Below are 26,152 nucleotides of genomic sequence, written 5' to 3'. Positions count from 1 at the left end.
CTTCAAACTACAAAAATACTAAAAATGTCTTTTATCTTTTCATCATATATATATATATATATATATATATATATATATATACCCAAAGCAACATATATATATATATATACCCAAAGCAACACTATTTACTTATGTCATTGTTTCTAGTAAACTCAAAATTTTTAAAAAAGGGGGGCAGGGGTTGGGAGAATCTGCATCTGGGCCAAACATACTGGAGATACTGTATTCATTTTTCCTTGAATCTAGAATTAGGAAGTCATTCCTGACTGGGTTTTGTGTTTACTTCATGTCTTCACAGCATTCTCTTTCCCACTCTCTATATCCTGTAGTATCTTGGATAGTCATAAGTGAGCATTTCCGTAGCTCTTCCCATGGGCCAGCGCCCACCCTGGTGAGAAGGACCTAGAATTAGGAAGTCATTCCTGACTGGGTTTTGTGTTCACTTCATGTCCTCACAGCATTCTCTTTCCCACTCTCTATATCCTGTAGTATCTTGGATAGTCATAAGTGAGCATTTCCGTAGCTCTTCCCATGGGCCAGCGCCCACCCTGGTGAGAAGGACCTCCGTGTCTGTAGTCCACTGGGGTTCTGTCCTCATCTCATCCACTTGGCCTTTTTGTATACAAAATTGGAATTGTCACTTCATAATCTGAGTGTTCTTTGGGCTTGTTAAGCCTTTGCTTTAGGCCTGGTAAGTCTTTTCTTAGCATGTGTCCAGACTAATAGGTAACCAAATATCCTGTCAATGCTGAGGAGAACTCCTTAGAAATTGACCCAAGGAAAAGTTCTGAGGTGATTTATACATTCAGCCAGTTCCCCGTCCCCTGGGGCAGTGAGGCAGTTTCACAGGGGATGGGTCCATTTTCCCCTTCCTTCTAATAGCCTTTGCTCTCCAGAAGGCTCACCAATGTACCCATCAAGGGGATGGGAAATGGCTTCTTTTTCCCATCTGTGGAGATTTGTGGTCTCTCTGTATTGACAGGATTTAATCACAAGACTTTTTGAAAAACTCTGACCAAGTTGGGCAGAAACAGACATTCAGGATAGGAGGGCCACAACAGAGAGAGCAAGCGAGGTGGTGGGGGAGGGAACACTGAAGAGGGGACATGAAGACAGAGAGGAAGAATGCAGAGAGATGGGGTCGATTGCTGAGAAAGAGTGGGGAGACCACACACAGGAAGTCCGGAGGAGACCTCCACAAAGGGGGAAGAGGAGCTAGTGTGTACATGCACACACACAAAACCTTGATGAAAAAAACCCATGCAGAGACATGAAAACCATGAAGAGAGAAAGAGACAGAAAGGGAGAGAGAAGGCAAAAGCACAGATGGAGTTGATAGAAACCCTTCCAACCTAATGTTTAACCTGTTCCAAGAGGAATCTGGGATCGTTCGAAAGAACTGTGAGTTAGTAAGTTATTTTTAAAAGTGTTCTTATGTGGGCGCCTGGGTGGCTCAGTGGGTTAAGCCACTGCCTTCGGCTCAGGTCATGATCTCAGGGTCCTGGGATCGAGTCCCGAATCGGGCTCTCTGCTCGGCAGGGAGCCTGCTTCCCTCCCTCTCTCTGCCTGCCTCTCTGTCTACTTGTGATCTCTCTCTGTCAAATAAATAAATAAAATCTTTAAAAAAAAAAAGTGTTCTTATGCAGAAAAAGAGAAAGCATGGCAGAAGGCACGGGTCATTTCCCTTTGTTGACGTAAGGTCTTTAAAATCGAGTCAGATGTTTTCTTCTGTGGCTCTTTGGTTGGCAGACGTGAATGTGTGGTAATCACTCGGCAACTGCTGCGGGAAGCAGGGCCTGGTGCCCATCGTGGGGCGGGTAAGAACCAGGACCCGGTGGACGCTCGTCAGGGTCCCCACCCAAGGCCCAGACCTGAGCCGCATCCATCTTGTGTTTTTAGCGGGAACAACCGCGCAGCGGCCCCTGTCACCCTGCCGATCCAGGAGGTCCTGCAGACCTTGCAGGACTTGATTGCCTACTTTCAGCCCCCCGAGGAGGAGATGCAGCACGAGGACAAACAGAACAAACTCCGCTCGCTCAAGAACAGACAGAATCTCTTCAAGGAGGAGGTAAGTCGAAAAAATTAAAAGTTGAGATTCTCTTTGTGAGAGAATAAATACAGAGATTCCCAGAGCTAGCATATCCTTATGATGGCAGTTCAGCTTTGTTTCCGTGCATGCGGGTAGTGATGGAAGAACAAGAGAGAGAGGGACACCGGAAAGGAAAGGATGCATTGGCAGCCGACTTTCCCTGTCCGCCACCCGTGGTTACGCTCCCAGTACACATTGTAACCATGGATCTTGGCACACTCCCACTGAAGTTGGAAGACTCCAAGTCTTCAAAACTTCAGTGCCACAGCGCACGTGTATATCCCAGTCTGTGCTCATTCTCAGCTATTAAAGCATGGCATTGGCTGTGATTCCCAAATTTTAGAAGCTGTCAGAATTACCTAGGAAACCTGTTTGAAAAAATACAAATGCCCAGGTTCTACCATGTCTGCAATGACGGGGGACCTGAACTGGAAAGATAACAAGTAAAGCCAGGTCTTACCAAGAACCCAAGTGTCTGGATCACTAGGGAGGAGACCTGGATGCAAGGAAAAACTAACTTGGGACCCAGGAGGCCCTGGATCAAGTTCTGGCTCCATCCTAGGCTTCATCCCTGGCGAGGTGTGACCTTGGAAAAGTCACAGGCCTTCTTTGAACTTGGACGTGATGATTTGGCAGTAACAGGCCATGGTCCCCCTCCTGCAGCACCCCTGTTCCTGGGGACAGGGCTTGTTCCTTGGGTGTTTCCAAAGTTAGGGGCCTATAGACCATTCCCTGCTCAGTCTCCTGATCCAAGCTGACTGGCTCTGGGGACATGACGCCTGAAAGGCTACTGAGACTCTCTCTCTCTTTAAACACAACGAGGCACAGATGTTCTCACTGGGCAGCATCATATTGTCATTTAGAAGAGAAGCAGTTAAAATCCACTTTTGGTTTTATTGTCTCTAAATCCTACCCTTTTGACAGAGGGAGGAAGCAAGCATGGTTGTCTTATGCATCTGAGTGGAATTTCTTGAGATTTAATAGGAAAATAGGAACTGTATTGAGGGCTGTTGCTGGGGGAGTCAGGGTCATTTCACGCCAGGCCCAAAGCAAGCTTTTGGGACCCTCATTCATGCTCCCACTTTGGATATGTCCTTAGATGGAGTTAAACACACGGGAGCAAACCTGTCATGAGGAAACTGCTAATTCCCACCTCTCCCCAACCCCTGGCCATATGGATGCTATTTCATGTCTCTGAGGCATAAGAATGTGTATTTTGTTTTTAGGAAGAAAACAAAATCCAAACCGGCATGTGATGGTCTGTGTGCACATTAGCGTCCTCAGCTATAAAATGTGAATGACCTGGGAGGGAAAAGAACAGAATCCTGCTTTCTTAATCAGGAGCTTTCATCTTTTCCCCACCTGTTCTTCACAGGGAATGTTGGCCCTTGTGTTAAACTGCATTGACCGCTTAAATATCTACAACAGTGTCGCACACTTTGCGGGGATCGCAAGGGAGGAGAGTGGCATGGCTTGGAAGGAAATCCTGAACCTCCTCTACAAACTGCTTGGTAAGCACACACAGCCTCTCCCTGAGAAGATTTCCAAGGGGGCATCTCTACATGGCTGATGGTCATCTAGCCCCATTCTTGGAAGCTTTTTCTTCTTTTTAAGATTTTGTTTATTTATTTGAGAGAGAGCACGATCAGGGTGAGGGGCAGAGGGAGAAGCAGACTCCCTGCTGAGCAAGGGGTCCCACGCAGGGCTCCATCCCAGGACCCAGGGATCACAACCTGAGCCAAAGACAGACGCTTAACCAGCTGAGCCACCCAGGCACCATTTGGAATCCTTTCCTAACCATTTGATTCTGTTAGCCAGCCATTCATTCTGTTAGCCAGCAGCTTATTGTATTTTCCACACTTAGAGCAAGAAGTCAGCAGCAAGTGAAAGCAGGTGGGGATCGGTCTTGTCAAAACCACCCATAACACCCTGGACAGTCACTTCACCTCTCTGGACCTCAGTCCCTCCTCTTTAAAATGAGGGAACAAGACTCGAATGTGTTTGCAGTGCCCTCCACGTGTTGTAGACTTGGACACCTCACATTAAGGATGGTTCCTCTTTTCAGCTCTCCGACCTCTCATTGGCCACTTGTCGGGCAGTCCTGATTCCTGCTACTTTGGCCTGTTCATTATTTCCTTTTGTTCAGGGAATAAAGGTAGAGAGTGAAGAAGTTCCAGCACCCAGCCTTTCTTCTCACAGCATGGAGTGGGGGTGATGTCCTGGGCCCTGCGGTAACCAGCACCCCCACACGGGCCCAAACCACCACACTGGGGGAGGGAGGTGGTGGAAGAGGGTATGGGCCTGTGTGAGAAGGTGGCCACTGGTAGTTGCCCAGATGAGACAATGAGGCAGCATTTGGGGCTTTTGCTCTGAAGTGTATCTCCCATTGGAGGAAGTTCACAGAAAGGTGAGTGGGCCAGAGGGGAGCTGAAGACATCCGGTTGGGCACATTCTCAATGTCAAGGGTCAGGCTGATTGGACTACCGCTGTAGTAAAATCCCTTCCAACTTTAATACTTTGTAATGGTATGGCTCTAACTCAGCAGTAATTTTTACAACAGGAGTAGTTAATAGTTACTGAGCTTTTTGTGCCAAACAGTGGAATATCTCTTTTTGATCTGAGGAACAACACTTTGAGGTGTAGGTACTGTTACCCGTTTAGTCATGAATCAGAAGAAACTGATGCTCAGAAATGTCGTAACTTCCCTAAGGCCATACATGTCGTAAATTCTAGAACTGTGGTGTGAGGCCAGCTGACCCCCCAGCACCCTGTGCTTAACCCCTTTGTTGCAGCTGACCTGGAAATCCGACTGAATTCTGCCGTCCTCTAACTGTGGAGATACAAAGCAGAGGTCCGGAGGAAGACCTTTCCTTATCCAAATATCTTTCAAGCATCTATAAAACCTATCTTTGAAAACCAAAAGAATAAAGAAGAAGTGTGTGGGCCCAGTTTACGTGGATCTGTGGCAGAGGCCAGGTCTATGGAGGGCTGTTAGCTGGGTCTAGCTTGGTGAAAATCTACTGACAGCAAATTCTCTCCCTCCCTTAGCAATATCATCCACCAGTGGTTCTCAAACATGAGCAGGCGTCAGAATCAACCGGAGAGTTGGTTAAGACACCGATGCTGGGTCCCCTCCCCAGAGTTTCAGATTCAGTAAATCTGGGATAAGGCCAGAGAATTTGCATTTCCAACAATTTCTCAGGTGACACATTCCAGTCCTGGGACCACACTTTGGGAATCATTGTCACATGCTGATGTGACTTAGATATTTTAGAGTTTCATGTTTCCTTATTATTTGCCTATTAGTTTAGCCAAATTTCCCAGCTATTTTCACTGGGATGCCTCCCTTAGCATGGAAAATTGCAAATCTCTAGCTAGGATTAAGAAAACACTGCAAAGAATGGAGTTCTTAAACCAGTAACCAAGCAGATATTTTTCTTGCTTGTTGCTATCTAAAGTAATTTTATGAATTTGTGTGTTCATTGTCTCTTTCACCTTCTTCATAAAGGCAGGGGATTTGTTGTTGTGTTCCTACTGCTCTGTTCCCAGCAAGTAGACAGGTGTTCAGTGCATAAACTCTCTGGAATATTTGAGTGAATGGTAGATTTTTACTCTTCCAAATATAGGAACAATTGTATCCAAGGGCTTGGAAGGGGAAGATTGTTACACTCAGTTCCTTTTAGTTGCTAAGCAGTTAAGTCTTTGACAGCTTCCCAAATTCTTATGCTCATCCTCGTGTCCTTTAACCTACATGCTCAAACATTTCCTTCTTTGCAGCTGCTCTCATTCGTGGAAACAGAAACAACTGTGCTCAATTCTCTAATAACCTCGATTGGCTAATCAGCAAATTGGACAGACTAGAATCTTCCTCAGGTAAGAATTGGCAGGAAACAACTGCAGAAGGTGGGGTTTTCCCCCCTTTGCGTTAAAAAAAAAAAAAAAGTAAAAAAGTTGAATCCTTGAATAATTCTTTCTTCCACTGAATTAACAACAATCTGCAAATAATTACTCCCAACAAAAATAAAGTCCTAAATCTTCCTGGCATCGCTCTGACTTTATTTAACAACAGTAAGCTAGACTTCAGTGATTTCCTTTTCTGTTTCATTTTTTACTTTGTGTGTTCATCTCCACCCTCTGGATCTTTTGATCGCCACCACCCCTCCCCATCTCCCACTCAGTTTCCTGGTCTCTTCCCTTGCTGCCTGCACTCTTGTTCTCTGGGTTTCTAAATCCTCTCTGGACACGCTTCTCCAGACTGTTTGGTCAGAAGCAGACTGAACAATGACCATGGAAGAGGAGGAAATGATTGTCCCCCTTACCCCCTGCTGCCAACCTCCATCACCCTTGACACCCTATCTACAACCCTTCTTGATGACTCACAGAGAATCTGAGCCAGAGAGAGTTTATCATGGTTAAGTGTCTACGGTGAGGCTCAGCAGTTGTCTTCCTCAGAGATGAGTGGACATGACAGATGTGGGCCCCTCTCTGGGATACTGAGAGGTTTGATGCTTTTTTCATTGTCTAGAGATGGCTGGAGCTTGAACAGACAGACCAAAGGAAAGCTCTCTTAAGGACTATCCATCCACCTACACCTATGTCTTCCCAAGCCTCTGTCTTCTTCAGTGCCTCCTCCATGGGCCAGATTACATTTCATAGTAATTTATAAAAGCCTCAAGAAACACAGACCAAGGAGAATTTTCTCATTAAAACCAATAAGGACATAGGCCAACCACTTCCCTTATATTTCCATCATGGTGCTTTGCCCTTGTGTGTGCCAGTCTCTGGGGGCACCAGCTAGCTTTTCTTCAGTTTTCGCTTAATACCAAAAACCACACAGCATTCCAAGAAAAGGGGCAAAACAAGTAGTTTTTGTTTGGTGAGTTTATAGTTTGCTTGATACAGCAGTGCATCATGAAATGAAAATAATTTCTGGGGTGGTTCTCAGAAAACTTCTCATTCAAGGAAAACTCCAGATACTTTCTAAATTACTTGAAGGATCTTGAGAATTTGTTGTCAACTGGGCATTTGCTTTTTTAGATATATTTAAACTTAGGTGTTGCTTGGCTTGACCAAATTAAGAATTCCATTTTTACAGCCACTTCTCTATAATTTTTTCCTTTTTTTAATTGAAGTATGGCTGACATAGTGTCATATCAGTTTCAGGTGTAGGACGTAGTCAGCAATTCCATGCTGTACTCCGGGCTCCTCAGGATGCACTCTTCACCCCATGTCACCCATCCCCCACCCACCTTCCCTCTGGTAACCACCAGTTCTTCATAGTCGAGTCTCTTTTTTCTTTGTTTTAGTTCTTAAATTCTACGTAGGAGTGAAGTCATCTGGTATTTGTTTTTCTCTGACTTACTTCACTTGCTACTTCTCTGTATTTTGACATAGGAGGATGCATATCTTTGTCCAGGAAGAAGGGAGGTACCGTCAGTGCTAAACAAAACTCCTCTCTAAATTACAGACAAGGTAGGCTGCCGAGGCTCCTGAAGTCTGCCAGACACGGCCACAGTCGTTCTTCTGACTGGAGATACTTAATATAGTCAAGGAACGGATAATATCCTGTCCCCTCAGGATGGTCTTTTCTCATAATTTAGGTTTCTAGATGATGGTCATTTCATGTCCGGGTGATTTTTTGTGACATTCATGCAGGTATCTTGGAAGTTTTGCACTGCATCTTGATTGAAAGCCCAGAAGCCTTAAATCTGATAGCCGAGGGCCACATCAAGTCCATCATCTCCCTGTTGGATAAGCATGGGCGGAATCACAAGGTAGGTATCAGAAAGAACCCAAGCAATGATGGACTTGACCTGACTTTTCCCTCCCCAATGCTTCATAAGCAGTGTGTATTACTGAGAGCATGTGGACAAATCTCTTTCTTGGCTTTGATTTGGGGGTGTGGATGGGGGAGAAGAGTTGACCTTGGGAAACTGAGGCTCTGAAAGAGCCTTCCTTACCTAGGAGCACACTCCAAGCCAGGCAGTCACACTGGGTCTTGCATATTCTCTCTGTGTTTCCGCTTTCCAAGCCCAGGTCACTGTCTTCAGCCCTGAGCACACAGCCAACGACAGGGAGGCACTGAGCTAGGAGGGTCTGGGCAAGGCCAGCTGCAGGACTGGCTCCCACCCTCAGCCCAGGAACTCAGTACTGGAACAGCTAATACCAAGCTGTATAAAGAAGATACACAAAAATCAGATAAGACTAGTATAGGACAACTTGGCAACTGGCTTGTTTGTAAATGAACTCAGATTTACCCTGAGTCAAACCATGTGATGTAAATGAATCTACATGAGCAGGTAAGAGGACTGAAGCTGCCAGCCCTTCCTTTTGATACGAAACAGCTGTGTGCTTTGGGGCCTCAGTGATACCCTCTGCGCAATGGAGAGAATGCCACTTCATTTACTAAGGTGGAAAGCTCTTTCGATTTTTTGAGATGCCTTAAAATTCTGCCTCTCTAATTTTATGGAATTATATGTCTTAGACAGAACAATCTGCACAGAAGGGCTGTTAAAATGTGTTTTTTCTTGGGCTTTCAATATCTGCCCTGTAGCTGGGGGGGGTACTGCTCTGACGAATGAGTGAGCTGGAGGGTCCTCAGGCTGAGGGGAAGTATTTCAAGAGCCGGTGACATAAGGGGCAGCAGCTGTGCACCTACACAGTGGAGAAAACTCAGCTTGGTCGCTGGGCCTCCTCATCTGGGGGCACTGCTTGTTTGAGACACATCTCAGGGATGTCTGGGAGAGCGAGCCTCCAAAGCTTCGCCAAGGTGTGTCTCCCTTAGGAAGCAAGAAAGCCATGGTCCTTAGTATCGGTGAAATTACTTGGCAAAGAAGAGAAAGAAAAATGTGGCGTCTGTAATTGCTTTCCTGAATGTGGTAAATCAAAGGCAGGCATGAGGCTCCAGCATCAGACCCGCATCTGTTCCCTCCTGTCTGCAAAGCATAATAAGAGTAATTGATAAGCACCCAAGTAACACGCGGTCCGAGCCATGAGGTACATGCAGATGGGAGAAAAGCTGCTCTCTCGTTTCATTGCTCCTGGGTCTTCTTTGTGATCATACCACATAACGTGCTTAGTGAATAACCAGCTTTGTTATGGCTTCTGTGAGCCAGAAGCCACAAAGCGTGTAATGGATGGCACTTGGTGGCACGTGGATGACTATTCGGCCCATTCCAAAGTGGAGAAATGGGAGGCCAAGTTGAGCCAAAGGACTTTGCTACAAATCAATAACTGATATGTGATCCCAGCAGACTAGCAGAACAGCCTTTCATCTCCTAGAGCCAAGGTGCTGTTTGAGAAATTCCGGTGGTGTTGGGAAACTTCAGGCAATATGTTCTAGGTACATAAAAGCCTCTCAGGGATAGATCTCTTTTTTGTCTTTTGGTGGATTTTTGGATGAAGGTTGGCTTGCCATGAATTCAGACCTTCCCTTAGAAATGATTGGAGTGGATAAAATTTGTTTTCCAAGAGAAATCTGTCTCAGATCATCACCAGGGCTCCTTGTATAGCTTTGTAAACAACGGCAAGGCCAGACTTCCGCTGGGATATTTTCTTTGTTAGGAAAATACCAACGTGTAGTGTTTTGCTCTCCAGGCCACTCCTTTTTCTCAAGTCCTGGATTTTCACATGTGTCTGATCTCTTCACTTAGTTTTCCATGAAGCAGAGACTGAGAATGTAGAGCATTTTCAAACCACCGGGCACCTCCCAGCTCTTCCAATAATGGCAACAATAATGATGACGATGATGATAGCGATCATTGATTTTGCATTTGCCAAATGCCAGGTACTGTCCTCCATGTTCACAGGTGTTTTCCTTTGTCCTCAGGATGACCCCAGGAAGTAGCGTTCTTATTTCCACTTGACAGCGGCCGAAGCAGGGCTGGCACGTGGGCCCTGAGATGTAAAGCCACCTGCCATGGGGCCACCCAGCTAATTCATGACAGACTGGGACCAGTCTTTGGGTCTCCCACTCACAGCTTCACATTCTTCCCAGTGTTTCTCAAACTGCATTCTCTGAGCTTGTTCTTTGGGGTCCACATGTTCTGCGGGAATATTTTTAATCTTGTGTTCTTATTTTTACAGCTCTCTAAATACAAAACCATGCAGGGAAGAATTTGTAAGTAGAAGGCATTTTTATACAAGCTAGCATTTCTGAGACTGAAATTTGAATGTCCCTATGGGTCCATCCACGGTCTTCAGGGTCGTGACATTTTTCTTTTTTTATTAAAAAAAAAAAATGGGTTGGACATCTCATGGGTTTGATGAACCCCTTTTTGTGCCACTCCAACTCCAATTGCAAGTTGAGAATGGAGAGCTTTTACAGTAGTGGCGTTAGTATGCTTCCTTGCCTCTGAGATTTTTCACTTGTTAGCTCTTCTCCCTGCCATGGAAGACATTGCCACTCATCTAAATCATGATCAAGCAAAGATCAGGAAGTTTGAAGAAAAGAACCCAATCTTTGGAGTGAAAAGGACAGGGAAGGGTGCGCTGGGAACATGCCTTTCTCTCAGGGTCCTCTGTCCCTCGACCTCTCCGTGACTTGGCTCTTACAGATTGCTCCCTATCTCCTCACTTCTTAGTTTTCCAGGACCCAGCACAGTTCTGTCTGCCCTTCAATATTTTATTCAAATGCCACTGCCTCCATGAAGCTTTTTCTGGTTCCAGTTGAACATGGTCTCCCCATTTCAAATCTTATGCAGCTAGCACTCCATTACTTGGTGGCTCCACTCTGCCCTTCCTACACATAGATGTCTCTCACAGACTCGAAGCTCCTTCAAGACAGCGACCAACTTTGCATTCCTCCCAGTGCCAGGCTCTCATGTTATCCATGGCAGGCACTTGATCCATGTTTATTAAAGGTGTAATACATGAATAAAAGGAATGAATGAGTAAATCCAGAGTCCATTCCCATCTTACTTACTCTGTTAGTAGCACTGATTTTATTTTTTGGTAAAAAGAACAATTATCAAACCCTGTAAGTCACCTTCTGATTTTCCCATGGACTAAGCATTTGATAATAAAAATACAACATGACATTTTTATTTGCCCCCACACCTACCTTACTCCAGATCTCCTCAACATTGGCACAGGTAAAATTTTTTAAAAATATTTTATTTATTTGACAGAAAGATGGAGAGCACAAGTAGGCAGAGAGGGAGAGGGAGAAGCAGGCTCTCTGCTGAGCAGGGAGCCCAATGCGGGACTCCATCCCAGGACCCTGGGATCATGACCTGAGCTGAAGGCAGCTGCCTAACTGACTGAGCCACCCAGGCGCCCCAGATAAAAGTTTGTTTTGTTTTGTTTTGTTTTTCTGTAAGGATTTGGAGCCACTTGTGAAAAAAAATATATATATATATGTGGTAAAATAGGATCATCGTGGGTCCTGAGAAAGTATAGAACAGAATTGAAGGTTTGGCCAGAGTTGGGGGGAAGATAGAACACAGGTAAGCAAACCATCAGCTCCCACAAAGTTGCTGAATCATCTCTGAGCTCCCAGGCAGCCAAGGCAATAAGGAAGTATTTCCAGCCACCCGGTTCACATCCACAACAAGAAAAAAAATATGTTCCTCAGAGGCTTCAAAATCCTCGTTTTCCAATCTAGGACTTGATTTTAAAAAAAAAAAAAAATCACAGAATAAGTACAATTAGCATCTTTATAGCATTTACACAGAATAAATACATTTTAGCATGGAGCTGTTTATAGACAAAAGCTGAAGGGCAGAATGCAACTGCCAAATGAGGTTTCCACGGATATACAGTAGGTATTTTTTCTTTTTCTTTTTTTTTAATTTAATTTTTTTTTCAGTGATCCAAAATTCATTGTTTATGCACCACACCCAGTAGGTATTTATTTTTATTTATTTTTATTTTTTATTTATTTATTTTTTTAAGATTATTTGTTTGACACAGAGAGAGAAAGATCACAAGTAGGCAGGCAGAGAGGAAGGGAAGCAGGTTCCCTGCTGAGCAGAGAGCCCGATTCGATTCCGGGCTGGATCCCAGGACCCTGGGATCATGACCTGAGCCAAAGGCAGAGGATTAACCGTCTGAGCCACTCAGGTGCCCCCCAGTAGGTATTTATTTTTAAAGGAGAATTCCCACAGAAGCCTGTGTTTGGGGTAGAGACTAGTGGAGCTAAAAAACAAACGGGGAGGATGTTGAATGAACTGAGGTGTCAGTAACAAAAAAGAATGACAAGCAGCAGCTGATGGCCTCCACAGAATGAGCCAGGGAAATTCTCACGTTGGGACTGGGTATAGAGAGAAGCCTAACTCCTAAGATGAACATCCCCAAATTCTCATAAGGAAGATTTCTTTTTCCACATCGCAGCCCTAGGCCACTCAGTGGGAGGACTCCAGTCCTTTCATCCCTTAGAACAGGGCTTCTCAGAAGGCACTGTGCTTACCCATCATGTTAAAATGAAGGTTCTCAGCTGGTAAGTCTGGCAGGGGTGGGGGGTGCTCCTAAGCCCCTGCATTTCTGGCAAACTCCTAGGTAATGCTAGTGATGCTGGATCACAGTTGGAGTAAGACTTTGTTATCTTTCCTAATCTCTACGTCCAGCTGGAAAGAGAGTGTGAGTGCAAGGGGGACTGTGTAGACGTTTTAGGTGATGTCCACTCATTTTCCAGTGCCCACAACTCAGTCACATGATGCCACGTCCCTGCAAGGGTGGCTGGGAATTGTAGGCCCTGTGGGCTCAGGACTAGAAGGAAATGGAGTGTGGTGACTGCTGAGCAGTACCTACCACAGCTGGCCACATGTCCCAGAGGTCACTAAGATGCTCCCTCTCCATCAGAAGTATATATGACCCCTAGGTTCAATGCTTTTGCATCCCTCTATGGTGGGCTCGTCTTGTCTACACTACCTTCACCTTTAAAAAAAACCCATTTAAGCTTTTTAAGAAAAGGAAATTCCCCTATTTTACCCTGAGAAATGCCTTCTAAAATAGAGCCTAGGAGTGTCTGGGTGGCTCGGTCAGTTAAGTGTCTGCCTTCTGCTCAGGTCATGATCCCAGGGCCCTGGGATCGAGCCCCACATGGGGCTCCCTGCTCAGCAGGGAGTCTGCTTCTCCCTCTCCCTCTGCAGCTCCCCCTGCTCGTGTTCTCTCTCTCTTTCTCTCTCAAGTAAATAAAACCTTTTAAAAAATTAAATTTAAAAATAAAGTTAAAATAGGGGCACCTGGGTGACTCAGTGGGTAAAAGCCTCTGCCTTCAGTTCAGGTCATGATCTCAGGGTCTTGGGATCGAGCCCCGCATCAGGCTCTCTGCTTAGCGGGGAGCCTGCTTCCCCCTCTCTGCCTGCCTCTCTGCCTACTTGTGATCTCTCTGTCAAATAAATAAAATTTAAAAAATAAATTAAAAAAAATAAAGTTAAAATAAAACAAAGCCTAAACCATGTCAGCCCCATTGCTTTATGGCATCATTTATTTAGAGGTGAGACACTATGTTCATCTAGTGCTTCTCACAGAGCCTTTTTCCTCCTGGCTTTTCCTATTGTGTGTGGATTAAGCTCGGTTCTCCCTCTGGCTCTGACAGCATAGCTCCTGCAGCCTTCACTCTGAGGCAGGACGGATGACAATGTGTGATAGGCTGGATCGTAAGTATTTAATTTCCTGACCATCTATGGCTCTTTTCTTAGAATGAGAAATTATCCTCTGGATTTCTAGTTCCACGGTCGATATGTTTCACAGGGCACCAGTGGTGAGGGTTCTCCATTAGACCGCCGTTGGGATTCTTTTCTACTTGTCCCATAAATGTGCTTTGTATTTCTCTGGAACGGAATTGACATTCAGGGAGTCAGGTAGGAAATTGGTTTGTGAGAATTATGGATACTAATGCTAACAACCTGGAGCCATCCAACCCCACTAAGCACTGAGTCTTAGCGGCCACTTTGAAAGACTGAGATGCGACTGGCGTTCGTGCTGGTTATTTATGGACTGCTGTTTGCACATTCCTCCTGGTAGGAGAGAGAGGGAGGAGCCGGGCCTGGCCTGGCACAGTTTGCTCTGTCAATACAGGAACACAAAATTGGAACGCCAGAGGATACAGCCCAAGGAGACAGTGGGTAGGAGGCAGGGGAGCTCTTTCCACTCCTAGCATAGCTGGAAAACAAAGAGGAGCAGTGGCTTGGTGACTGGTCTGATAGCTTCCAGGGCCATTTGGACTCTTGAAAGTTCTGTTTTCCCTCTAGGGGTAGAAGGTTTTTGAATACCAGTTTGTGGGAATAGATGGGTATCTTAATGACTTTTGACGTTACCACAGCCAGAGACCCAAGAACTGGAATCTGCCCTATTATCCGCTCTACTGACATACCGGAGGTTCCCATGCCTACTACATGACCTTGGCCAAATGGGAGTCTAGTGCTATTAAATAATAAAAGTTCAACCAAAGAAATTTTAAAGATTGAATTGGCTTTATTAACTGATTCATGAATTGGGCAGCATCCCTTCTAGCAGTAGAGGGGAGCTCCAAAGGACTACAGAGAAGGAAAGGTTTTTCTTTAAGGTAGAGGGTGGAGGTAGGGTGGGGAGGAAATTATTAGCAAAGAATCCATTGTTTTACGCAGTGTCGCCCTCCTAAGGGGAACAGGTGGGGTGTATCAAGAAACTTCCCAGAGCTGACCAGGAAATTTCCATGTTGACTGGTTAAAGGTTACATTCCTAGGGGCTTGAAACTGCTGTTAGGTTAGGTAGTGAGTCTTGGCTTACTGACATGGGACCCTAACCTAAGCAATGCCATTTTGGGTCTGTGGTTTTCTTTTCAACGGTGCTTTTCATAAAAGAGCTGTATGAGAGCCTGCTGATGCTAGCACCGAGAGCTACCAAGGCCGGGTGGGAGCACAAACTTAGGCTTACAGCCAGTGAACGCCCTTCTAGTGCTTGCCCCTGCTCATGAACAACTCCAGGAGAATGTCAGGCCTGGACTTTGCACTCTCGATGCCTCATCTCAGCCTAGTCCTGCCGTGGCTGGGATAGTAACCTAGACAGTCTGTCTTCAGAGCTCAGACTCCCGCCTGTTTGAGCAGAATAGTGATCACAGGGAACACACCTAGTTTGGGGGGTGTGGGGTGGCTAAGATGAGGGCAGAGAGGTTAGAAGAAAGCCAGCTTCATTTCCTAAGAGGCAGCAGGTTCCAACATGGCTCACTGGTGCCTGATGAGGGAGGTGGGGTGCCCTTGACTTGGAATAGGTCCTCCGGCTTGTCACTGATGGGGTTTTGGAATAGAGGTGAGGTACGGTGGGGTAGAGTTGGGAGCCAATGACCAAGAAAGAATTCTTGAGAGAATGGTGGTTTATTAAAGCACAGGAGACAGGATCTGTGGGCAGAAAGCACTGTTGCACTTTGGCTGTGAGGTTGTGTACTGATTATATCCTATGGGGTTGGGGGAGGTAAGGAAAAAGGGAAGTTTCCAAAAGAACTTTCACATACTAAAGACTCACGGGATACCAGAAGCCTTACCATTGTCAAATTAAGGTTATTGACCTCTCTAGTAAGGCATTAACATTTAGATAGTGGGGAACTTCCTGGAGAAATATTCTACTTTCTGCCCACTTCAAGTATCTGCGAATGGGCTGCAGGGTATAAAGACATTTAATTGTATTTGCATTCCCTTTTGGATGCTATTGCTAAGGCTTTTGTAAGTAACTGAGGGAGACTCAGAATCTTGATCCCTACAGATTAACTAATTGTTCTTCCTTTAGGGCAGCAGAGAGTACCTGAGGAGTGTCACATATATCCCATGGCTGGGGAGGGCATGCAGGGTGTCAGCTTCTGCTTTGCCCTCTGCTTTGCCTCATCATCACCAGTTCCCTACTTCAGGAGGCCTGCTTCCTTCCTGCATCTTGGCAGTCAAGTTCTGCCTACAGTGCCTTCCTGGTGGTTCTGAGGTTTGGGGGGATGTATCCCATTGCAGGTTCTGGACGTGCTGTGTTCCCTCTGTCTCTGCAATGGGGTTGCTGTCAGAGCCAACCAGAATCTGATTTGTGACAACTTGCTGCCCCGGAGGAACTTGCTCCTGCAGACACGGCTAATTAATGATGTGACCAGGTAAGCTCCCCCGCCATCGTCCCAAAGTGTCCATCTTGTTTCCAGACAGGAAAGGAAGAGGGCTAGCACTGCCTACCCATCATATTCCTGGTGAAGTCAGCATGGGAGAGGAGATAGGGACAGATGTGTACTGTTTTAGGGCCTCGTACTCCAACCCCTTTCAAAGAGTTTCAAACTTCAGTGGAGTGTATGTTCCACCTGAAGGCTGAGGAATTTGACCAGAAGTGGTCTGCCATGTTGCATGTTCTACTTTAATATAGATCTTGTACATTCTTCGTAACGTATTCAATTTTATTTTAATAAACCACATTTTTTTTTCTTAAAATCTTTTAATAGAATGGATGTCCCACGTTGATCCTGTGGTTTCTTGCATCCTCTGGCCCATGGTCATTGACCCAAGGGTTATCTGCGAAGGTCAGGATGAACAGCCTGGGCTCACACAGAATCCTAGCCTGCTGGTCCATAATGCAGCTCATGGAAGTCATGTGAATTCACTGGCCTTGTGTCAGGCAGGCCTAAGGTTTTTGAGCAATTTTCTACCTAGGCTCACTCCCTAATCTACATGGTGAGGAAAGAACTTCTCTGAAGTGCAGAGCAGACCTGAGCCATCCACATAGACTTTGTTTTGGTACTTGTCTGGTTTTCTGTTGCCCACCCAAAATGGGGCACAGCCCCCAGCCCAGAAGAGTGGACATCTAAGAATAGCATTCCAATTGGAGAGAAGCTCCAAATGCTTTGTCCTGAGCTTCTAACCATTGTGCTGGATATATGAGATCCTCCAGCCCGTAACAAGTTGGCCAAAGTGACTTCTGTTCCCCTCTCCCCTTTTTTGCCTTTTTAGGTTGAATTTTTTTTTTCAGCTTCATTTATTGAGGCATAATTAACGAACAAAATTGTAAGTTATTTAGAGTGTAGAATGTGATGATTTAATATACATATACACTGTGAAAGGGTTTGCCCCATAGGTTCATTAACAAATCCTTGACCTCACATATTTACCTTTTCTGTGTGTATGTGAAAACATTTAAGTTCTACTCTCTTGGCAAAGTTCAGTTGTGCAGTACAGTGTTAGTTGATCAACTACAGTTACCATGTTATAATTCGATCCTCGGACTTTATACATCTTATAACTGGAAGTCTGTACGCTTTTACTAACTTCTCTTAATCCCACCCTCCTCCTCAACCCCTGGCAACCACTTGTCTACTCTCTCTGTTTCTAGGAGTTTGATTTTTTTTTTATTTATTTTTTTTTTTTTGGTTTCACATATAAGCAGTTGCATGCAGTATTTGTCTTTCTCTGCTTGGCATCTGTCTGTCTTTCCCTTTCTTTCTTTCTTTTCCTGTCTTTCTCTCTCTCTCTCTTGCTCTCTATCTTTCCTTCTTTCTTTCTTGTCTGGCTTTCTTCTAATAGTGATTTTTTCTCTGGCTTACTTCTAATAGTGATTTCTTAATGCTTTCAAGAGGCCATTCTTATAAGTAATGCTTAGTTGAAAAGCTGCTGCTGTGAGAATAGGGATGCTTGGACCAATTCCTCAGGAGATGGGACTTGAGTGAATTATTTCTTCCACTTACAGAAAGAAACAAGGCTCTATAGTTACACAGCTCTGCAACATTTTCGCATCTTTTACCCAAGGTCGACACTCAGCAAATGTTGGTTGCCTTCAATGGAATAAGGAGACATTCTTTATATTTTTAAATAGAATTAATGTCCTGACACCTCCCACTAAGAATTTGATCAAGTGTTAGAGGATCTAAGCACATTGGGGAGGGTATGTGCTATGTGGTGAGTGCTGTGAAATGTGTTAGACTGATGATTCACAGACCTGTACCCCTGGGGCAAATAATATATGTTAATGAAAAATTAATTAATTAAAAGAAGAATAATACAAAAACACAAATTGCTCTTGACTTCAGTTCACAGTGTGCCCTGGGATCTTACTCAACTTGCTCTCTGTTTTTCTTGGTGCCTAAGAGTTTGTAGACGCCACTTCTCCCATGTTTCATTTCAGCATTCGGCCCAACATCTTCCTGGGAGTTGCCGAGGGCTCGGCTCAGTACAAGAAGTGGTACTTCGAGCTGATCATCGACCAGGTGGACCCCTTCCTAACAGCTGAGCCCACACACCTGCGGGTGGGCTGGGCCTCCTCCTCCGGCTATGCTCCATACCCTGGCGGGGGAGAAGGATGGGGAGGCAATGGTGTCGGTGATGACCTCTACTCCTATGGCTTTGATGGACTTCACCTTTGGTCAGGTGAGCACCTTGCCAGAGCCTCTGCCCCTTGTCCCTTCCTGAGGATGAGTGAAGCTTGAATTGTTCAGGCTGCAATGATCATTACCTGTTGAAATGATACAGAAGCAGGAGTCTCAATGAATTAGATGGTGGGAAGAGCATCAGACCTGACGTGAGACTGTCCTGCTTTGAAACCATGATTCTAGTACTTCCAGCTGCATGACCCAGTGTGGATCCCACAACCGCTCTCAAGCTCAGTGTCTGTATCGTGCAGACATTATTGCATAGGGTTTTCAGGACTATATAGCCAAGCAGGGAAAGAGACTCAACCTTTTTTTTACTGGGCAGTGAGCCGCACACCTTTCATACATTGTTTTTCCTCACTTTATTTTGACAATGATCCCTTAATGGAGGTAATATTGACCTCATCTTGCATATGTGGAAAACAACACAAAGATACATCATAAATGTGTCGCAGTCACACAGCGAAGGATCCAGATCTGATCAAGTCCGTTGTTATGTCAGTGCAGCATGTTGCTTCATGATACACTTCATAAAATGTCTGGATCAGTGCCTGACATATCGTAAATGCCAGTCATTTAAAAAAAAATGCAAAGCTTCCTTTTTCAAAAGACACAGATGCTTTCCCCAAACATGTCCATGGCCTATGCCTCGGGGAATGGATGAGATGCTGCCTGGATGAAAATAGAGGACTGAGTTTGAGGCTTTCACCCAGACCCAGAGTTCCAGCTGTTCCGTCTGTCGTCCGCAGCATGTTGTATCTGTATCTTTCGCACACCTGAGATTGGAGTCATTGTGTCCCTTATAGAAATCCCTTATGTAAGCGTGCCTCTTATGTAAGAAACCATGACACATATTCTTCCCCTAATCCAGTACGAGGGCAAAGTTTGTCTCTACAACACAAACCTATGTATTTTAGATGGGGAACTCCATAACCCCTCACATTTTCCTTCCTCCCTCAGCCTTCAGGCTAAAACCATCAGCTTGTCTTCTGATGACATTTCTTATGGTTGGTCTGTATTTTCAGTTAGTCCATATGGGTTTGTTTTTGTTTTTTGTTTTTTTTTTTTAAGTTTTTTGTGCTGTTGTACATTCAGTAGAAACATTTAAAATTTTTTTAGAATTGCTGTCAACTTATTTATTTATTTATTTATCCTGGATCATTGGCAGGAAGAAAAAAATGCCTGTCGGCATTTTGTGTGTCCCAGGGGACAGCATGGTGCAGACAAAAGCAGCTGCAAAATGGCAGGATGAGTGAAGTGAAAGCCTTATCTTGTTGTTCTCTTATCCTCCCAACTTACCCTTTCCCAGTTCTATTTCATGGGGGGTCGGGGTGGATCTTCCCTTCTTGGATTGTGGAGCCCGTGTCTGGCTGTACAGGAGTAGCCTTTAGTGTAGGTTATCAGCAGATGTCATAACATTCTCAGAAAGCTGTGTCAGAGGAAGTGATTTGAAAAGAAAGAGTTCTTATCTTGGTTTGCATCTACATCTGAATTTGGTAGGGTTGAATCTGTGAGAGAATGAGTGGAATTAACTTGAGAAAATCATCCCCCCCAACTCCCACTGGGTGCTGCTTATCTCCTGCCATCTTGTCACCATAACCCAAGCTGCCATCCCAGGCTACACCTGAAGAGAATGCTGGGGATTGGTTAAGGAATTATGAAGGACACCTAGACCATTAGTTGAGGCAGATTGGACCTTGTTTCAAAGACAAACCATTCTCAAAGGAAAAATTTTCCTCAGTCCTTCCCACATTTTGTAGCACTGCGTGGCACATTTGGTATGTCCCTTCACAAAATTTGCAGAATGAATACATCAGCGGGTCAGGAGACAGAGAACCCAGTGCCCTCAGAAGAGACTACTATTGGCATTTCAGACTCTGAACATCCATCTAGTTGTGTATCATTCCAGGAGTGTACAGCACTCCTGTCACCCCTCTTGTCCTATCTCCTCGAAAGACTGGAAGCTGGATGTACTGAGCCTACGCCAGTCATCACTAGCAGTGGCCCTTCCGATTGGTGATAGAGGAAAGGGACTTGGGACTCAGCACTTCAAATGCTGATTGCGGCTCTCTGGACATTACCCACACTTAGTAATACAATGCCATATAGGTCGGCACCAGAGTGGCTCAGTCAGTTAAGCATCTGCCTTCAGCTCAGGTCATGATCCTGGGGTTCTGGGATTAAGTCCCAGCATCGGGCTCCCTGCTTAGTGGGGAGCTGTATTCAAACAGCCTCATCCCCTCAGTCCTGAGAATCTCATGAGATGTGGAGAAAACAATGTCCACAAGACTTACGTCTTTCGTGCTCATTAAAACACAAAGCTTCCTTGGGTCTGGCATCATTCTGAATTCTCTACCCAGCACACAGGGAACATATATCTGGCAGAAGGTATGGCAGGTAAATATGCCAACGTGTGCCCCAGCAGAAGAAATAAGGTCTCTGTTAATGACTCCCACCAGGACAGCAGTGAATTTCAGACTATCTGATGAAAAGATAATTGTTGGATGAAGAAATGAAATGGAAATGATATTCCAGCTTACTACAGGAAGGAGTGGAGGATCACAAAGGAGAGATGCTGGGAACTCACCGTGACAATTTTTCTCCTTTCCTTGAGATGCAAATACACAGATCCATTAACTTTAAGCTTATCTATGCATAAATTAAGCTACTGCCTTAAACTGATCTTTAATGTATTTATTAAAGTCAATAGATATTGTCGTTATTAGAAGGAATTATAGTGCCCCAACACTTTGTCACCAGAAAGAGACAAGAAGAAACAGCATGGCTTTGGATTTGTGCCTGGGTTTGAATGCCAGCTCTTCTGTTTACTGATTTTTTTTGACACAGAGCAAATTACTTAACCTCCAAGAGTCGTGGTTTCCTCAGATAAAATGAAAATGATATAGGTTCTTAAGAAATTTAAATGAGTTTAGGCACCTGGATGGTTTGGTCGATTACATATCCAAACTCTCGATTTTGGCTCAGTAATGATCTAAGGGCTGTGAGGTTGAGCCCCACATTGGGGTCTACTTTGCAGAGGTAAAACTAAAACTCTCGGGGCGCCTGGGTGGCTCAGTGGGTTGAGCCGCTGCCTTCGGCTCAGGTCATGATCCCAGGTCCTGGGTTCGAGCCCCACATCGGGCTTTCTGCTCACCAGGGAGCCTGCTTCCTCCTCTCTCTCTGCCTGCCTCTCTGCTTACTTGTGATTTCTCTCTGTCAAATGAATAAATAAAATCTTAAAAAAAAAAAAAAAAAAAAAAAAACTAAAACTCTCTCACTCCCTCGCCCTCTGCCCCTCCCCCCACTCACACTCTCTCTCATTCTCTATTCTAAAATAAATAAATTTTAAAAATACTTTTTAAATATGAATAAGTAAATAAGCATAAGGAACATGAAGTTCTTGACACATGTTTCTTTTCCCTTATTGTCTGTGGAGTCCACTGTAATCATAAAGACAATATCCAGACAATATCCAGTACCTCACTCGAGACCATGAGAGCAGCCCCTTCCTAAGAGGATATCTGAGTCCCATGCTGAAAGGGAAAGGAAGTTTCGAGTGACATTGTAATTATGAATGAGCTTTTTCTCTATGTAAGGAGAAAGTCTTTTTCCTTTTTTTTTTTTTTTTTTAGATTTTATTTATTTATTTGACAGAGACAACGAGAGATGAACACAAGCAGAGGGAGTGGGAGAGGGAAAAGCAGTCTTCCCACTGAAGAGGGAATCTGATGTGGGGCTCAATCCCAGGACCTGGGATCATGACCTGAGCCAAAGGCAGACACTTAATGACTGAGCCACCCAGACACCTGGGAAAAAGCAGTCTTTATAGATCTTTTTAGCCACTGAAGCCTGTGAAGTCATTTCCAAGCATCAGCTGTAGAAATACCTCCCATCTCAATCCTGCCAATGCCCTACAGGCTCCTAACTCAGCTGGGCCACTGGGAATCTCCTTTCAGAGGACCGGCTCTATTCTGGTCATGGCATTACTTTCCCTCTCCTGAGGAAGCCTTCATGTAGCCTCTCAGGACTGCCATTGGGATGAGTGCAGCTCAGAACAGCCTGTAATTGTTCCTCGCTGGGGTGGGGGATGGGGAGAGCAGTTTCATAGGAGGAAATTAACACCTACCTTTGTCTTTAATAATTTTTTTCCTTGCAAAATTGGAGTAAGCAGAGGAACTTACCATCCTGAGTGATAAGTGATACAGGAAATGAATGGAGCAAAATTCCATTTTCTGATTTATTATGACTTCTGACTTTCTAAACTTAAAGATCCTTTAGCTCTACAGTCGATTCTACGTAAGAGGGTCCTGACCTGTCTCCCTGCTGTGATTCAGACCTTTCCAGAAGCCCTGTGCTGTGTGGCGAGGAGCCCAAGAGTGGCTGTGCAGAGCACCAGCATTTTCACGTTTGGATCCGCTCTCCGTCCAAATGCCTAAGTGTTCATGTTTTCCATTTAAGTGCCAAACTCTGCAGTGCCCAGGGCCATGGAAATGCTGAGCATCAGTGTTTCCAGTTGCCTACATTACTCATCAGAAGAGGTTAGATCCTGCAGTAATCTGTCCTTGTATTAATTTGAAGATGTACAGCATATGATAAAGTGGATTGGTCCTTTATCTTCAAATGCCGGTTTGGAATGGCCTTTCTGAGCTCCCTGCGACCTTCAGGTTGGCCCAAGCCTCTGAGTGAGGGGCAGTTTCTTCAGGCAAGGAGAGGCCACATGACTCCCCAGCCTGTTTCAGTGGACAGTCGCTAGGATTATGGAGTTCCTAAATCTGGAAAAGCAGTTAAGACAGTTTCAGCTCTGTAACTACTGTGCTTCCCTTCCTCAGAATTCCCTTCTGTTGGTTGCTCTGAAGGGTCAGGTACATTAAACCTACTTGAAAGTGATTGTTTTTTTAAGCACTGTCTTCAATAGAGGGACTTACTGATTTTAATAATGCAATTCAATGACTTTTCAAATCACTTTCTAGACTCAGCCCTCAAAGCTATGATTCTCCATATTGCTAGCTAATTTTTCCTGATGTTACAAAAGACAGTACTGCAATGTTTTGGCATTTTTATCTACTGTTACCCTAGTAACAGTAGGTTTAATTACCCCTAGCAATTAAAGTTTCTAAAGTTATAGAAACAAAACTGATCATAATAGTATTTATTGTGGGTTACAATGTATCAAGCACTCTCCTAATCGCTCTGCAGAGAATAATTCATTCACAACCCAAACAACCTCATGACATGATTTTCACTTGACAGATGAGGAAACTTGAGTCTACAAAAGTAAGTGACTTGCCCAGGGTCACACAGTGACTTACAGAGCCAGACTCAAACCCAGGGAGTCTGGTTCTAGAGATGTCCATTTATCTCTACACGCGATACCTCTTGAGTGGTATATAGGACATCAGTCATTTGTTTCATTAAAATCATAGGAATCATCATGGTACCTCATAAACAACTCTTGACAGCATCAATGTAGGCATTACTGTCCCCATTTCATAGATATGTGGAAACTGATTTTCTAGTAAAATCACCCATAAAGACTTGGTATTTGAACTCAGCCCTCCATAACTTCACTTCTGCTCCCCACCCGAAGACCACCTCACTATGGAGCAATTTGAAGGACAAGTATGTTCTTTAAATGTGGGGTACAGGACCCTTCTCAATCATTTGGAGCTTCAAATGCCCTTATAGGGTTAGAGATTTCTTCCTTTAGATGAGAACAGATTTATAAAACACTGTGCAGAAGCCATTGCACAAATTCCTTATTTTCTAGTTGGAAAATCTTCACACTACTCACATTTTAAAACTAAACATACCTTATCAGATGATCTTTTACAACATGAATATTATATGAAATGGACTTTTTTCTTCAAATACACTTTCCAGACATTGCTCTAAGTACTAAGCATATGCTTCCTATCCAGTAATTATCAACAGTCTCCCTTTAGTTTCTAGATAATGTGGGTCCCAACTCTGTATTCTGCATACGTTTTAAACATAGTCTCGAGTCCTGATTTCACTTTGCCTGTTGATGATCTTTGTGTTCCAGCAGGAGCTTCCAGTGGTGCCCATTCTCTTAGAAAAAAAGGAATTTTGTAAAAGGCAGTGGCATTTACCACAGGGATATAATTGCTCATCCTGGTGGTGGTTTTCTACCAAGGGAGGAAGCCAGACAGGAGAAATTCTCCCAGCTGCCATTCCTCAGGAAGATGCTTGGCAACTATGGCATATTAAGGCTAAATAAAGCTTGGAATTCAGCTTCTGATGGCATCAAAGCATGAAGACTGTCCCTCATGAAAGCATTCTGGATATTTACTGGCAGAGGCTCAGGCTGGCACAGAAGCCAACAGCATGCTTTGGGCCAGTGGTAAGAGCGGGCATTGGCATCGCCATGCAACACTGTCAGTGTGTCCTATTTTAAAGGAGACTCAAAACAGTAAAGGACCTTCAAATTTGTATTTTTTTTTCTAATTTGTATTTTTCTCCAGCAAGAATTGGAATACCTTTACAATTAATTGACCCACTGAGCATTTTAGTTAACTTCTTCATGTTCCCAAGTTCACAGACGTCTCTTGGAATTTTTTCAGATGACTACTGTGATACTGTCCAGAAGTTAAATAAAAGGAAAAAGAAACATTCCAAGCAGGAAAGATGGGTTTTTGATGGGAACATAGGAAAGACAGGATGAGACCATTGTAGCAGGATTTGCTGCTGAGTTTTACTGTCATTGATTCCTTTCATAGCAGACTTGATTATGATAAGGAGGAAAAGATTTGGGGACCTGGAATACTTAAACTTCAAAAAAGGAACCAAGAGTACTCAGGCTCCTCAAATAGGAGCTGGAAATGTGTCGAAACTATGTGCTCTTCAAGATGGGCTTAGATTCCTTTGTTTTAAATGAACTTGTTCCTCATTCTCTGTAATGAAGCAAGGTATAAAGTTACAACAGCCAATTCCAAGGCCATCCCAGGCTAATGTGTGTGTCACTGCACAATTGTGGTGCAAATAGTCCAAGTTTTATGTTAGGTCAAACTTTGTTCCCCTACCACATCTCCTCCTCAAGCTTCCATCAGTCCCTCCCTTCCTGCCTTACCAATGCCTCACTGTTGAGGAGGTGTGTCCTACATTCCTTTTGCATAAGTTATTACTTCCATCTGGAATACTCTTATTTATCTAGTGGATCTTTGATCCTTTGAATTTTGTCCCATGCTCCTAGGCCAACTTGGCACCTTCTTCTATGTTAGAAGACATTACCTTGTGTACATCTTCATTCCAGTAATTACACTGAATTGTAATTATTTAAATGTTTATTTCCCACCAGAGTACGGGTTTCTTAGGGGCAGGAACTGGATTTTCTGTCCTGGACCCCCCCCCCCACCCCCGGCGCCATACCCAGTATTGGTCATGAGCCTCATGAATGTTTGTAGAAGGATGGGAGGAAACACAATGTGGTTTTGTCAGTTGCCATTAATAACCAGAAGGAAGTACCTAATACTTTTTATTAAGGAGTCACTGTTTTATTATTTTTTTAAGATTTTATTTATGTATTTGACAGACAGTAAGAGAGGGAATTTGAGCAGGGGGATTGGGAGAAAGGAGGCTTCCCACTGAGCAGGGAGCATCATGCAGGGCTCAGTCCAGGACCCTGGGATCATGACCTGAGCCTAAGGCAGCTGCTTAACAACTAGACTTTCTATATATTGCTCCCAGCAGCTTCGCTATTTTAAAATCCACCACTTTGTTTAGAACCTACTACTAGAATAGCA

General features: G+C 44.3%; 1 protein-coding gene across 1 annotated transcript in view; it reads left to right on the top strand.

Moving 5' to 3' along the window:
- The window catches only part of RYR3 (ryanodine receptor 3), a 517,407-nt gene that overhangs the window by 262,757 nt on the left and 228,498 nt on the right, over positions 1-26,152 (top strand). Inside the window, exons 13-18 of the mRNA XM_047736987.1 lie at positions 1,900-2,068; positions 3,465-3,600; positions 5,867-5,962; positions 7,745-7,863; positions 16,006-16,139; positions 18,149-18,390. Of these exons, the coding sequence (XP_047592943.1) occupies positions 1,900-2,068; positions 3,465-3,600; positions 5,867-5,962; positions 7,745-7,863; positions 16,006-16,139; positions 18,149-18,390 (896 nt within the window). The remainder of the gene's footprint in view (positions 1-1,899; positions 2,069-3,464; positions 3,601-5,866; positions 5,963-7,744; positions 7,864-16,005; positions 16,140-18,148; positions 18,391-26,152) is intronic.

The sequence above is a fragment of the Lutra lutra genome, chromosome 7 (genome assembly GCF_902655055.1).
Source record: "Lutra lutra chromosome 7, mLutLut1.2, whole genome shotgun sequence".
NCBI lineage: Eukaryota > Metazoa > Chordata > Mammalia > Carnivora > Mustelidae > Lutra > Lutra lutra.
The sequence above is the reverse complement of the archived record's forward strand: the minus strand, read 5'-3'. Positions and strand labels throughout refer to the sequence as shown.